Below are 16,127 nucleotides of genomic sequence, written 5' to 3' on the forward strand. Positions count from 1 at the left end.
CCAGCAAAATGCTTATCAGTGAAAATGATCTTTTGTGCTGCAAAAAAAATCCTCGCTCTCGGCAGCGCATCATCCCTGTGTAACCAGGACGTGCACTGCTGAGAACAATAGCAGCCGATGCGCACTGAACAATGTAATACAGAAATATTACAGATCTCAGTGTGTATCTGAGGTAGCCCATTTGCAGTCATTTAGTGCCTAACTTAGATATGTGTAAATCGACCCTGGCGATCAATGGTTGTGGCCCGGAAACCATAATATTCTCTACCATCTTTGTAGCAAGGACAGTCGCCTGCACGGAGTGATAAATCTGTAAAGAGAGGGAAACCTGAGGGGGCGGGTACTTTATCTATTCTCCATAATTACGCAGATTTCCAGGTGCCATCTTTCTCCCTTTCCCTTTGATCTATATTTTCTCCCACATATTTGGACCCCCCGATCACCATAAATAAGTCACAATCATTTATTCAGTTACACTTACACTTATGCAGGTTTATCAGAGTGAGAGGACGTGTCTGAAGCTGTGAAAAGATGAAAAGATGCAAAATAACACCAAAAAAAATGGCAGAATGACATTGATAACTGTTGACAGAGGTTTTCCTAATTGTTCAGGGTGGGCTGTGATAACCACCCTTGTTCCCTTGTGGTCTGTACAGGATGACGCTTATTGGACCTCGTTCATCACATCCGTTTGACAGTAAAAACTTGCCTTTGTTACAGATAGTAACCCAAGCTCAGCTTTCACCAGAGCAACCAATAAGAGCTCAGCTTTCATTTTACCTCGGCAGTGTAAGAAATTACGAAGGCCGTTGTCTCCTTTCTGTCAGTCAGATGTTTATCTTTGGTGTGTGGTAGTTTTATGTGAATGCTCAAAATTGCACCATGTGAGATCTTTTGGTTTAAGTAATAAGCAGTGTACTCTGTTAGATGTCAAAGTACTATAACAAAGGACCTATGATCGATGGCAAAAAAATAGACACTGGCCCTTGCTGCAGATGTCCAGGACAAAATAACGAGAATTCTGAGGAAATTAATGTAAAAATAATCCTAGCAGACGTGTCACCAGAACAACATGCCGCTGTGTACAGAAATGACATCAGCTGTCGCTACTGAGAGTCAGCCGTGTAAGGGTTAAATGTTAGACAACGGCGAATTCCGTATTGAATAGTGAAAGTGAAGGAAGGCAGCCATAGGGAGTCCAGTAATGGGAAAGGATGCCTTTCTTCCTCTATAACTATGTTGTTGTGTAAAGTGCAGCACTCACAGTCCCTGTAGATGTTTTATGTGTTCTTGGCAAAGGTTCATGCCTTGTAAATGTTATATTGCAGCCATGTTGGGTGATGTTATGTTGGACACATTGAGGTTAGCGTTTACGACATGGTGAATGGCGCGACAGAGGAGCTCATGTGAGGGATGAGGAACAGTATGAGCCCTGTCTGATGAAAGAGACAAGTGGTGACCAGTCTGTCCTGCTACTGAGGCAGATAAAGCAAACACCACCAGGTCCATTGAAGTTAGGGAGAGTCAGTAAACCCAATACCTGAAGAAATGCCCCCAACGTGACCTGGTACTTATGTGGAGAGAACCAGTCATCCCAGCCCGGATAAAGTGATATTGGTCATAGGATGGTGACTACTGCTTGGAGGCAGAGGTTGGCAACAGAAAAGAAGTCATTGATGTCAGGATAGTATTTGGTAGAAGATAGTAAGCAGGATGGAGCAATCCTGAGACAAAGGGAGGTGTGCAGGGGTCTGTCAGGGCTGCCTTGGAGGAATCAGAACTATGGTGGGCCTATATGACAGAGAGTAACAGGGACCATGTAGTGGTGCAGGTGATACTTCAGGTAGTGGTGCAGGTAATGCTTCAGGTAGTGGTGCAGGTAATGCTTAAAGGGAAGGTGCCATCCCAAAAAAAATTTTTCAGCAATTGAAAAAATGTAAAGAATTAATGTTTACATTTTCTTAAAAAATATTATCGTTTGTTTTTAATTTGGTAAAATATGAAAAATAATTTTAAAAAGTTTGGCATTTCCACTTGTTAACACTAGGGGGAGCAGATACTGAAATTTGGCACAAAAACCTAGTGTACAACTAGCTCACATTACTGTCCTGCAGCAATTATGGGTGTACAGTGTCCATGATGTTTGATTTTGATACATGATCATGCCCTAAAATGGACACTGTATGGGCAGAATCTGCTGACATGGGTGTGATGTCACTCCTCTCCTCCCCTACTGGGTGCTTGCTAAGGGAAAAGAGAGGATGACATTTAGGAACACAGTGAGCAGCCATTTTGATGGGGCCTGCAAAGTTACTGACTGTCTTTGCATGTAAAGTTTGGATCAGAACAGGTCATCAATCAGCAGAAATGTTTCCTGGATTTCTGTGGAGCAGACAAGAAGACAGTCCATCCATGTGTATAAAACACAGCGCTCTATGTACAATCCCTGGCACCGATAGGGTGCCCCCCACAGACCAGCACACTGCTCTCCTGAAATACTCTGTGCTGCTGTCATCCTGCTCCTTCCTCCATATATCAGGCCCCTGCCACCTCGCTTTCACACATCGCCAGGACGGGATCTGAGGAGAGGAATGGGGTCTTCGGTCACCGAGGATGGCAGGCAGCAAAGATTCTGGGAGCAGGGTGACAGCAGCACAGAGTATTTCAGGAGAGCAGTGTGCTGGTCTATGGGGGAGGTCACAGAGGGAGATATATGGTGGAGGGAGCAGGGTGACAGCAGCACAGAGTATTTCATGAGAGCAGTGTGCTGGTCTATGGGGGGCACAGAGGGAGATATATGGTGGAGGGAGCAGGGTGACAGCAGCACAGAGTATTTCAGGAGAGTGTGTTGGTCTCTGGGGGGCACACAGAGAGATATATGGTAGAGGGAGCAGAGTGACAGCAGCACACAGTATTTCAGGAGAGCAGTGCGCTGGTCTATGGGGGGCACAGAGGGAGATATATGGGGGAGGAGCAGGGAGACAGCAGCACAGAAATCCAGGAAACATTTCTGCTGATTGATGGCCTGTTCTGATCCAGACTTTGCATGCAGAGACCCCATTCCCCTCCTCAGATCCTGTCCTGGCAATGTGTGAAAGCGAGGCGACAGGCGCAGTCCGGGGTGACGCTGGGAAGCAGGCTGGGGGGGAATGGAGCCATACAGTAACGAAAAAAATGAGACCCCTCTCTTCAGCTGCTTCACCAGCCCTCCCCTGACTGCACCTGACTATTACCCCCCTGACCCGTGTGCAGGTGCTCAGCCAGAACCACCCTAGAATGGGTCCCCTTTTAGCAGATCACAAATAATACCGCCATATACTTCACACACAATGCCGCCATATAGATCATACCCAATACCACCATGTAGATCACACATACAACCAGCAGGATGACAGCAGCATAGAGTATTTCAGGAGAGCAGTATCACACGGCAGAGAATTAGATACACGGCTCAGCAGTCAGTATCACACAGGATAGGAATAGATACACGGCTCAGCAGACAGTATCACACAGGAGAGGATTAGATACACGGTTCAGCAGACAGTATCACACAAGAGAGGATTAGATACACGGCTCAGCAGACAGTATCACACAGGAGAGGATTAGATACACGGCTCAGCAGACAGTATCACACAAGAGAGGATTAGATACACGGCTCAGCAGACAGTATCACACAGGAGAGGATTAGATACACGGCTCAGCAGACAGTATCACACAGGATAGGATTAGAGACACGGCTGAGCAGACAGTATCACACAGGAGAGGATGAGATACACGGTTCGGCAGTCAGTATCACACAGGAGAGGATTAGATACACGGCTCAGCAGTCAGTATCACACAGGAGAGCATTAGATACGGCTCAGCAGGCAGTATCACAGGAGACAGTATTACAGATATGCCCACACTGGTGAAACTTCCAGCCCCCCCCCCCCAATTATACACTAGACTATGGGCTGTATATGTCACTGTCCTCCTCAGACAGCCATAAAATCTCTCATAAAAGCAAAGGTGTCAGATTACCGGAGATCACTGGGGCTGTGTGTGAGTGAGGAGGTGGAGACAGAGCAGGAGGACAGTGGAGCTGGAGCAGGAAGCACGGTGCAGAAAGTGGAGCTCAGCAGATAGCACTGGGCTACAGTAAAATGGCGCCCAGCCACACCTACAGCAGTGAATGGTGCAGCCCACAGGGGCGTGCCCAGTTCTCTGCTAATGAGGCTGCATGGTGGGTCGGGAGCCGACCGCAGTCTCCTATGTCCAGGGACGGCCATATTTGCAGACTGTATGAGTCCTCCACAGATCTGCAAATCAAGATGGCAGCGCCCAGTGGCTACATTAAAACATTATTACAAACAAACCATAAATCCTGGTTAGTACAACATTTGCTTTAACATGTTTTGTTACTTACTCTTTTTTTGCAAATTATATAAAATTGCGGCACCTTTCCTTTAAGGTAGTGGTGCAGGTAATGCTTCAGATAGTGGTGCAGCTCATGGTGCAGGCAGTGGTGTAGGTAGTGATGCAGGTAGAGGTGCAAGTAATGCTTCAGGTAGTTGAGCAGGTAATGGTGCAAGTAGTGGTGTAGGTAATAGTGCAAGTAGTGGTGCAGGTAATGGTGCAAGTCGTGGTGCAGGTGGCAGTACAGGTGTGATGCAGCCCTGGATGCCAAGCATATTACGGTTGGTTGAAGTAAACTGTCAAATGCAATTGTTGTTTTCTTCTGAATTTCTGTAACACATTGCCTCCACATTGGAAGACATGTAAATTAATTCAAGATATAATGTCTGTTGGTGTCTTGTTGGAGAGAGAGTTTGCCGTCCGGCCACAAGTGGGTATTTGGCACTTTTCCTTACATGAGCTCAATTCGTTACATTAGCTTTGGCAAGTTTTGTAGTTGTTACATCCTGAATTTTGCTGCACTGTACAATATTATTTTCTTTTGACAAAAACTGAGTTTTCATCCAGATGTGCTACAAATCAGTTTTGCATGTAACAGGTTGTCAAGCTTGAGAATGTAGATTAGTGAGTAAATTATTGTTTTAGTCTACATTCCATCATACTTATGATTAGGCTGGTTTCACATTAGCGCTTTTGTGTGCAGCGCATCGTGCGCACCCGTGCGCATGCGCACTGCGCACCTATGTTTAACATGACGTGCGCATGTTCTTGCGCACACTTGCGTTTTCGTGCGCATGCGTTTTTTTGTCTTTTGCGCCAGGCGCGCCAGACGCAACATGTTGCATTTTTTGGTGCGCCCTGTCTCGGCAAAAAAACGCATGCGCACGCTTGCGCACGGAATGCGCAAAAACAACACATTGAAGTCTATGGGAACGCATGCGTGCGCATGGTCTTGCGCACGGTTGCGTTTTTTTGTGCATGCGTTTTTGAGTGAAACAAGTCTAGAATGTTCTCTAGACAATGGAAAAAATGTCACACCTAAAAACGCATGTGCATAAAAAAATGCAAACGCATGCAAAAACGCATGTAAAACGCAAGCAACGCTGCTTTTTTTGACGCATCAGCGTGCGCATGACGTTAAAAAAACGCGCGTTTGTTTTGCGTTTTTCTTTGCGTTTTTTATGCGCACGATGCACTGCGCAAAAAAACGCTAATGTGAAACTAGCCTTATATATATATATATATATATATATATATATATATACACACTGAAAAAGGTTATCAAATAGCAAATAGATGCACAACACGCAGTAATCTCCCCACTCACCGTTTACACTTGTGCTAGTGCAGAATTAGATGCTGGTTGTGAAGCAGAGGGAATGATGTGTCCCAGTGCGGCGGTGCTGTAGGGAAGCGATTTAGCCATTCTGTATATGTATATAAATCTAGATCCATCTATCCTGCAGTCCTACAACTGCTAAACCCACCTCCCACAGTACTGAGCAGCGAGGACTCTTTGAAAAGTACCATAAATACATACACAAAATGCAACCTTTTAGATATAATTCTAATAGCAGTAATACTTGAATGGCCCCTCTGAGATCACAAATATTGAAAGCTACTCACTGCCAGCTGCGGTGTAATTCTTTATATCTGAAATAAGCAGAAGAGATGGGATTAGCTGCAAAAAAACTGAATCCATAATAATTGTATACTAAAAAAGTTTACGAAGCTCCCGATTCCTAATAAATCTGATTTATAAGTAGGACCTTTTTCGAGATTTAATGTTTTTTTTTATTATACCAACGTTCCTTTACTTTATATTTCAGTTTTCCATATGGAATTCATCATCACTCATTAATCATCACTCATGCACTGTTATGGGATATATTTCATATGACTGAAATTTTGCAATGAAGAAACTGAAATCTTTTCACCAGTGGAAAGTACCGCATTATCTTCCCTTTTGTGTCTGGACTTTCCACATTATTATTATTATTATTAATATAGCACCATTGATTCCATGGTGCTGTACATGAGAAGGGGTTACCTACAAAATACAAATATCACTTTCAGTAGACACGCTAACAATGATAGACTGGTATAGAGGGAAAAGGAGAAAAAGCAGATGTGTTCCAGCATCTTTGAATCCAAAAATGTATTAGAAAATGCTTCTTAAAAAACTATGGCAATGGCAAAGTTCACATGGCAAGATATAGTTACACATTTCAAGCGCTCGAGGTGTCCGTTATCAAACTAGTTGAAGCACATCTCCTTTTTCTCATCAGTACTACACGTGTGACCGCTAGTGTTGAGCGATACCATCCAATATAGAGAAATATCGGATCGGATTGGATCGGACCGATACCCAAAAAGTATCGGGTATCGCCGATTCCGATACCGGAAGTCCCATTCAAGTCAATGGGACAGAAATATCGGAATTTAAAAAAAAAACTTTCTTTCCTTGTACATCCTGTTCGGGAGGGGGGAAGAGTGTGGGCGGTGCGTGGGCGGACACTGTGCGTGTCTGTGTGTGCGGGCGAGGTCTGTGCGGGCCTGCCGGGGGTCTGTTCGGGCCTGCCGGGGCCTGTGCCGGCTGTCGGGGGTCTGTACGGGCCTGTCGGGGGCCTGTGCCGGCTGTCGGGGGTCTGAAGGGGCTGCCAGGGGCCTGTGCCGGCTGTCGGGGGTCTGTACGGGCCTGCCGGGGGCCTGTGCCTGCTGCCGGGGGTCTGTACGGGCTTGCCGGGGGCCTGTGCCGGCTGTCGGGGGTCTGTACGGGCCTACCGGGGGCCTGTGCCAGCTGCCGGGGGTCTGTGCGGGCCTGCTGGGGGTCTTGTGTGTGTGCAGGCATCGTCCGATGGGACTACAAGTCCCATCGGGCGATGCCTGCTACAATGACAGTGATTGACACATTAGCCAATGATGGGACAGTAGTAGTCCCATCATCCGGCTAATGTCTTGAATGTAAAAAAAAACAAAAAACATACATACTACATACATGCTACATACATACTACATATATACAACATACATACATACTACATACTTCATATATACTACATTCATACGCCATACATACATACTACATACTGTATATACTACATTCATACAGCATACATACATACTACATATATACTACATTCATACAGCATACATACATACTACATACATACTACATATATACTACATTCATACAACATACATACATACTACATACATACTACATATATACTACATTCATACTTCATACATACATACTACATACATACTACATTCAAACATACATACAACATACATACTACATACATACTACATACATACTACATACATACAACATACAACACATTCATACAATACATACATACTACATATATACTACATTCATACATAGTACATACTACATACATACAACATGCTACATACATACTACATACATACTACATACATACAATACATACATATAGACATACAGTGTCAACTGTGAAAAAATATGAAAGTAGCAAACAACCGATATACTCCCTGATCCGCAGAAATCCACGAGTGTCCCACGCTGATCTCCCGTGGAGAACAGTAGCATCAGCTGATGTGACCGCTCTCTAGGGGCCCCAGGAATACAATGACGGGTGGTAGGTATCCTTCTGCACTGTATTCCTCCGCCACTGTAAAAAAAATAGTCCCTAGTCTCACTTTTGGCATTGCTGTGTGAGAAAGTTCCCACGCAGCTTTTGCCATAAAGTGAGACCAGTGAACGATAGTAACCTCTCAGTGATGCAGTGCAGGAAATCGGCAGGCCTGTACAGACCCCCGGCAGCCAGCACAGGCCCCCAGCAGGCCAGTACAGACCCCCGACAGCCGGCACAGGCCCCCGGCAGGCCCGTACAGACCCCCCGCAGTCGGCACAGACCGCGCATCATGATGCGCACAGACCGTGCATCATGATGACATCATTTCAGCAGCCAATCACAGCCAGAACAGTGGCTCATTGCATTATGGGAACTTCCGATTCCGGTATCCGATATTGAAAAAATATCGGCACTCGGTATCGGAATTCTGATACAGCGAATATCGGCCGATACCCGATATTTGCCGTATCGGAATACTCAACACTAGTGACCGCACAAGTTCCGTGCTTCAGCAAGCCGTATGCCGCTGTGGGTGAGCTGGTTCATTTATTTTCTTTGTTTCAGAGGGAAGAGGATCCTGCCCTTGCGGATTTACATTCTACAAGATGATGGGGAAGGAGACGGTAGGTTTGGAGTTTACAGTAGGTCTGGTGGTGTTGTGGTGGCAACGTGGTCATTGCACGTTGTAAGCTTTCTTGAAGAGGTGGGTTTTCAGGTTCCATCTGAAGAATCCAAATGTGGTGGATAATCGGACTTGTTGGGGCACAAAATTCCAGAGGATGGGGGATATTCGGGAGAAGTCTTGGAGGCGGTTGGGTGAGGAATGAATAAGTGTGGAGGAGAGAAGGAGGTCTTGGGAGGACCAGAGATTACATGAGGGAAGATAACAGGAGATTAGTTCGGAGATGTATGGAGGAGAAAGGTTATGGATGGCTTTGTAGGACAGTGTTAGTATTTTGAACTTAATAATAAATCTGTCTCCGATTTCCCTCTCCTTTTTAGTTTGGGAACATCCACTCATGAACCATAGGACCTCAGGTGCACATACAATACATGACAACTGAAGATTGCATAGTGAGATCACTACAATAACTCGAGCTGGTCATTTTTAGAAAACTGGTCTTTGCTGGGTGTACACTGATGACCCATTTTGAGGTGGTCCAGCTGCACTGAGCCCTTTATTCCTGACACTTACTTCTGTATATTATGACTCCAGCAATGATAAATGCGAAAATAAGAATGATAGAGACCACCGCACTGATGATCACAGCCGGGAGGAAAGGTCGTGGTGATTCTAAAAGGTAAAACAAGAGATATAATCTATGATGTAAAGAGGTAAAATGATCTGTTTTAGAGAAGTTGTTTAATGGATAACAACCAATATTTCTGCACTTCCTTTTATCAGCTTTACAAAAATGGCTGCAGCAATAAAAGAAAATATTATATCTTGAAGTAGATAAACAATAAAACTAAAATGGCTATTGTTTTTATTTCTGTGAAAAAAGCGAAAACCCTATTTAACATAAAGAGGAAGGTATCTATACTATGTTTTCCTTTCGACATACAGACTACGTAGTTCGCACTCACCCCATTTTGTGAGTAGCGGTTCCTCAAGGCTGCTGTGATCCACATAACAGGAGTAGCTGTCGCCATCTTTTGGGGTCACTTCCACACTGACCCTGATCTGATAGGTGCCGTCAGGATTGGGGAGGACGTTTGTGGTCTCATATGAGTGAACCTCGTCTTCCCCATTCATCCATTTCACATCCACAGGTCGGGGGTGAAATCCGTACACCTGGCAGTGAAGCTTTATGGTGTCTCCTTTCTCCTGACCAGACACCTTCACCTGGGGCCGAACTGAGAGAGAAACAAGAAATAGAAAAAAGTTACGTATGACTGCAGATAACATTATATATATTGATGTGGGGTAAGGATTTTTCAAGATCACAGTTCCACTGTTGTCCTGCTGTCAACCTCTACCTCTGCATTTGCTTTAACAAAAGAGAGAGCTTCATTCTCCTCCCTGTATGGATGATTTAAATGAAAGAGGTTAGTTGGCTGACATTAGTAGATCCATTATAATGTCTTTATGTCAGCCAAGATAGACAGGGGATTTGCGTAGCTAATAAAATGAGCCAGACAGACTGCCCCTTCATATACAGGATGATTCAGAAAAATTGGGGTTAAATTAAAGCCTCAGTATTCATAACTGAGAGAACATAGCACAATTTATTGACACGGAAGGTATGAGCTGGATTCATCTGGAATGCAGGATTCTGGTGTAAAAACTTTGAAAAGTTGCAAAAATATGACTCAAGTTGAGGTGGCTCCAAAGTTTTGTGTCTTTTGGCATCTCATTGTAGAGAGAACAAAAGGATTCGCAGTCCATAATCAGACATGACAGATTTTTAACTCCCCCAACCCAGTTGCATAAGAATTGCGGGCGCAGAGGGAGACCCACTGAGAAAGCATATACAGCTGAAATGTACTGTGGGGCAGAGATCTGCTGGGTCCCAGCACTGCATTACCTGCCGCCGGCCAATCAGAGGCCAGCAGCTGTCGTTGGCATGCTAGTCAGAGGCGACGCATAGCAGTGATGTCATGCAATGCCCATAGTAGGCTTGTGGAAGTCAGCTGCCATCCTCTGTGCCAGCTATAGAAGGTGATGCCGCGTGTCGTGCGAGTGGATGAAGGTAAGAGGACTTTTTTTTTAATGTGTTAGAGAACAGCAGCAGAGTGAGGAGCATTATTACAGGATGGGCCCAGGAACTGGAACATTATTTGACATTATCACTGCAAGAGGCACAGAAGGGGACATTATTACCGGAATGGGCCCAGAATGGAGGACATTATACCAGTAGGGGGCCCAGGATGGAGGACACTATACAAGGAGGTGGCCCAGGATGAGTGACATTAGTACAGGTTTTAGGACATTATTACATTATGGGGGGAAAGGGCAACACATATGTCTTTATGGGATTTAGAACACTACAAGGATTAAAACATCTGACCAACAAGTACAAATTTTGCACTAAGAACCCACTCGACTCTAGTTACGCCACTGCCCCGACAATCAATTGTCTGGGATCCCCATCCACATTACACAGTAGGCTGAACCAGTCAATATAAGTGGGTGCAGATAGCATAAGTCTAATGTTATAGGGGACTTATGAACCTGTTGGTCGCAACTACTGCCTCTGTATTATAGACACTGTCCTCCTGAACGTTAGAGATATTTTTGACAGTTAGAACCCTAAAATAACAAGGAAGGGAGGAAGTACTTAAAGACATTATCTGGGACTTTTATTATTTTTGCATATTGAATATGGGGCTAAGAACTAAAAGACAGGTAGTCGCTAACTACCCGATTGTTCTGATCAACGATGATCTCTGCCAGCTCAGAGCAGTCATGGACCACTCCTGCTGGCTATTCTCCTGCTTCAGCTGACATCAAGTTGAGAAAGCAGATTGTTTATTTCTGCTCTGTCAATGGGGCATTACTGCTGATGTCATGCTGATTGACAGCCAGTTCCCCACTGTCTAACTGCAGGGATCAGGCAGTTAATCAGTTTTTGTTGGCAGTGATGCCCCATTGACAGATCAGACCAGAAGGTAAGTTGCTGCCTCTGTTGATGACCGAGTCATTGCTTTTGCTGGCATAGATTGACGCCATGCAGAACAGGCAACTTAGTCCCTGTTATTTCTTAACCCAATACACAAAAATAATACAAGTCCTGGATAGCCCCTTTAATATTAGCCGAAGATATGGGTTTAGGCTGGAATAAGCAGAGTTTGGCCATAGAATGGTTTGGAATTTGGTCAAGGTCACAGATGAGTAGAGATGGGCGAACCCAAACAGTAAAGTTCAGGGACTGTACCAAACACCTACTGTTCGGGCACGGACTCCGAACACTGACTTCTCTAGGACGTTCATGTTACTATTCAGGTTTGGCATCTTGAACATTGGCTGTTTACCATGCTGTCATCTGCATGAGAACACAAGAAACATCGGCAGCTCTGATCGGCTGTAAGATCAATACCGCTGTTCAGACAGCTGCGGCTCCCATGCTGTCAGATGACACAGTGAGTCAACAGCTGTAACCGGCGGTAAAAAGGATACCTCCGGTCACAGATGTCAGCTGATGAGGGAGTACTATGCCCATCAGCCTACACCTACTGTTGCTGATAACAGAATAGGTGCCACTGACAGGAGTATTCATCAGCTGGCGCCTGTGCTATAGATAAATAAAAAAATGATGTGGGATCTCTTCTATTTTTGATAACCAGCACAGGCAAAACTGACAGCTGAGGGCTGCAACCCTCAGCCATCAGCTTTATCATGGCTATCAAGAATAGAGGGATTCCACGCATTTTTTTAAAAATTATTTAAATAAATAATTTTAAAAACTGGTGTGGGATCCCCTCATTTTTGACAACCAACCAAGTTAAAGCAAACAGCTGGGGGTTGGTATTCTCAGACTAGTAAGGGGCCTTCAATATTGGCCCCCCTCAGCCTAAAAAAATCAGTCTGCAGCCGCAACCTGAACCAAATTTAATTTTAGTTGTTCTGCCAAACCCGACCACCCACGGTTTGCCCAGTACTAATAGTGAAGTGTGACTTGGAGGACAGTGCCGGGTCTTGAGCCAGTGGTGATATCGACACCTGTCCCCCATAGCGCGCCGGTGTCCCCGCCTGCTCAGGACACCGGCACCTGGCCCCCAGCGACGAGAGGTGAATATATCATTTTTTTTTATTTGCAGCAGCAGCATATGAGGCATAATCTATGGAGCATCTTATGGGGCAGCATATGGGGCATAATGTATGGAGCATCTTATGGGGCATAATGTATGGTGCATCTTATGGGGGCATAATCTATGGAGCATCTTATGGGGCATAATCTATGGAGCATCTTATGAGGCAGCATATAGGGCATATTATTCTATGGAGCATCTTATGGGGCCATTATTAACCTTCGCGCAGCATTATATGGGGCGTATTTTGTATGGAGTATCTTATGGGGCCATCATGAACTGTATGGAGCATTATATGGGGCTCCTGATTCATTATGGATATTCAAAAACATTTAACCTACTGATGTCTCAATTAATTTTACTTTTATTGGTATCTATTTTTATTTTTGAAATTTACCTGTAGCTGCTGCATTTTCCACCCTAGGCTTATACGCGAGTCAATACGTTTTCCCAGTTTTTTGTGGCAAAATTAGGGGGGTCGGCTTATACTCTGGTCGGCTTCTACACAAGTATAATGCAAATAAATTTATATAATTTATACAATGTGATTTTCTGGATTTTATTTTTGATGTTCTATCTCTCAATGTTAAAATTAACCGACCCTTAAAATTATAGACTGTTCATGTCTTTGTCAGTGGGTAAACTTACAAAATCAGCAAGGGATCAAATACTTATTTCCCCCACTGTAGTGTAGAGTCTGGTGTGGGGGACTACTGTGGGGACTACTGTGGGAGCCATTATAGTGTATGAGCTACAGTGGGGGGCATCATATAGTGAATAGTGTTGAGCATTCCGATACTGCAAATATCGGGTATCGGCCGATATTCGCTGTATCGGAATTCCGATACCGAGTACCGATATTTTTTCAATATCGGATACCGGAATCGGAAGCTCCCATAATGCTATGAGCCACTGCTGTGGCTGTGATTGGCTGCTGAAATGATGTCATCATGATGCGCGGTCTGAGCGCATCATGATGCACGGTCTGTGCCGACTGCGGGGGGGTCTATACGGGCCTGCCGGGGGCCTGTGCCGGCTGTCGGGGGTCTGTACGGGCCTGCCGGGGGCCTGTGCCGGCTGCCGGGGGTCTGTACGGGCCTGCCGGGGGCCTTGTGTGTGTGCAGGCATCATCCGATGGGACTACAAGTCCCATCGGGCTATGCCTGCTACAATGACAGTGATTGATACATTAGCCAATGATGGGACAGCAGTAGTTCCATCATCCAGCTAATGTGTTGAATGTAAAAAAAGAAAAAAAAAAACACCATACATTCTACATATATACTACATTCATACAACATACATATATACTACATATATACTACAGTCATACAACATACATACTACTTACATACTACATTCATACAACATACATACTACATACATACTACATGTTACGGCGGCGGAACACGCTTAAAAAAATATAAATAAGCGCGTTCGCCGCCTGGGGTCCACCGTGCGGCAGATGGAAAGACCGCTGCTAACAGAGGCAGAGCACTACGGCGGTAGTGTGCACTGGGTATAACTGCACCCAATATGCACTGAGGCAAGCTCTGTTCACACACAGAGCTGCAAGCACAGAGTATACAATAACGCTGAGTCTGTTCTATGTCACAGACTGACAGCAACACAGATACGGTATTTAAGGTCACAGGAGTAGCCTTAAACCGCAGGACTACTCCGTCTAGACCTACTGTAACAAAAGATGCGGAACGTTGCAACTGCGAACGTCCGACAGACTGCAACCGCAGCGCGGTGTGCACGGAGCCACAGAGGAGACACCGCAAACTCGCTGGCGCGATGCAGGACGCTAGCTGCAGGAAAGTATAGCTGGAGCGCGCTGACGCTAGCGCTGCTACTGGCGGCTGCCCAATGACTCACACAATCGTAATATCAGAGGGAAGGGGTTTCATAATAAGTCAGTCACCAGTCCAAGCATCCATCACCATACATACAGCAGCAGTATGAAAAATACTAGCGCATGGCATAGTGGCCATGCGCACTTTTTATAGCGTACGGGACCTGCCGGAAATCTCCAGAGCCCTGAGCATAACCAATCAAATCAGGAGCAGGACCTGAGCACCTGACTCCTGAACTCCAATGAGAGCTAGTCCCGTGAGCATGCTCAGAAGCTGGAACAAAGGACCTCTGGAGACAAGTGTGTGAATCTGGATTCCCACATAGGCATTATAGAACCCAGATTCCTAACACTACATTCATACAACATACATATATACTACATACATACTACATTCATACAACATACATACATACATAAAGACTTCAGTCTGCAGTGTGATTTCTATAAGTGTGTTCTAGAAGTGTGAAGATTAATTTAAGAATTAAAACCAGAATTGAACCAGAAAGGAACTGAAGGTAACTGTACACAGTCACTGTAAACAATGTTTCTGTTTGTTTTCACTCCTATAATCCTTCACTTTCTGCTAATTCCCCTAATCCCTACTCCTAGTAAGGAACTGTTCATCTCTTCTTCAATCCTCCCCATCCACCTCACCTCCGCCTCAAAACTGTTCCTTACCATACAATCCTCTGTCTCCAAACACAGACAGCCCCCTCATTCCCTCTCCTGCTCCCACCTGCTAACACTTTCTCTGCTTCTTCTCACTGCTGGTGATATCTCCCCAAATCCTGGTCCTCCTCACCACATTCCCACAGTCATTTCTACCTCCCATCCACGCTCTATCACAACCTTCCGTAACCTCTCCAACCTTATACCTATTCACCCAGCCCCCGCTTCCCCAGTCCCACTAACAGGAGCTCTGTGGAACGCTCGCTCTGTCTGCAACAAGCTTTCCTACATCCATGATCTTTTTGTTACTACCAAACTTTCCTTCCTTGCCATCACCGAAACCTGGCTCACCCCTTCTGACACAGCCTCTCCTGCTGCACTTTCATATGGTGGCTTCCACCTTTCTCACACCCCCCGCCCCAGCAGCAAACATGGCGGAGGAGTTGGTTTTCTCCTGTCAGATACCTGCTCCTTCACCCCAATCCCACTGCCATCCTCTGTTACCCTCCCTTCCTTTGAGGTGCACTCTGTGCGCATCTACTCCCCCTCCAACCTCCAACTGGCTGTCATCTACCGCCCCCCAGGGCCAGCCACCACCTTCTTTGACCACTTCACCACCTGGTTACTTCATTTCCTTTCCGCGGACATCCCTACTATCATCATGGGCGACTTCAACATCCCCATTGACACTTCCCTCTCAGCTGCCACTAAACTCCTATCTCTCACTTCCTCCTTCGGCCTCACTCAATGGTCTTCTACAGCCACCCACAAAGATGGCCACACACTGGACCTCATCTTCACCCGCCTCTGCTCCCTATCTAACCTCT

General features: G+C 45.4%; 1 protein-coding gene across 3 annotated transcripts in view; it reads right to left on the reverse strand.

Annotated features, from left to right (window-relative positions):
* LOC141073822 (major histocompatibility complex class I-related gene protein-like) overlaps window positions 1-16,127 on the reverse strand; it is a 102,804-nt gene that overhangs the window by 6,908 nt on the left and 79,769 nt on the right. For all 3 annotated transcript variants that reach the window (XM_073561280.1, XM_073561277.1, XM_073561281.1), the window contains 4 exons: window positions 9,606-9,875; window positions 9,214-9,312; window positions 6,022-6,048; window positions 482-521 (listed from right to left, as the gene is read on the reverse strand). In XM_073561280.1, the coding sequence (XP_073417381.1) occupies window positions 484-521; window positions 6,022-6,048; window positions 9,214-9,312; window positions 9,606-9,875 (434 nt within the window). In that variant the 3' untranslated portion in view covers window positions 482-483. The remainder of the gene's footprint in view (window positions 1-481; window positions 522-6,021; window positions 6,049-9,213; window positions 9,313-9,605; window positions 9,876-16,127) is intronic.

The sequence above is a fragment of the Dendrobates tinctorius genome, unplaced genomic scaffold, assembly GCF_039654945.1.
Source record: "Dendrobates tinctorius isolate UK_male_01 unplaced genomic scaffold, ASM3965494v1 ptg000315l, whole genome shotgun sequence".
In the NCBI taxonomy this organism is placed as follows: Eukaryota; Metazoa; Chordata; class Amphibia; order Anura; family Dendrobatidae; genus Dendrobates; species Dendrobates tinctorius.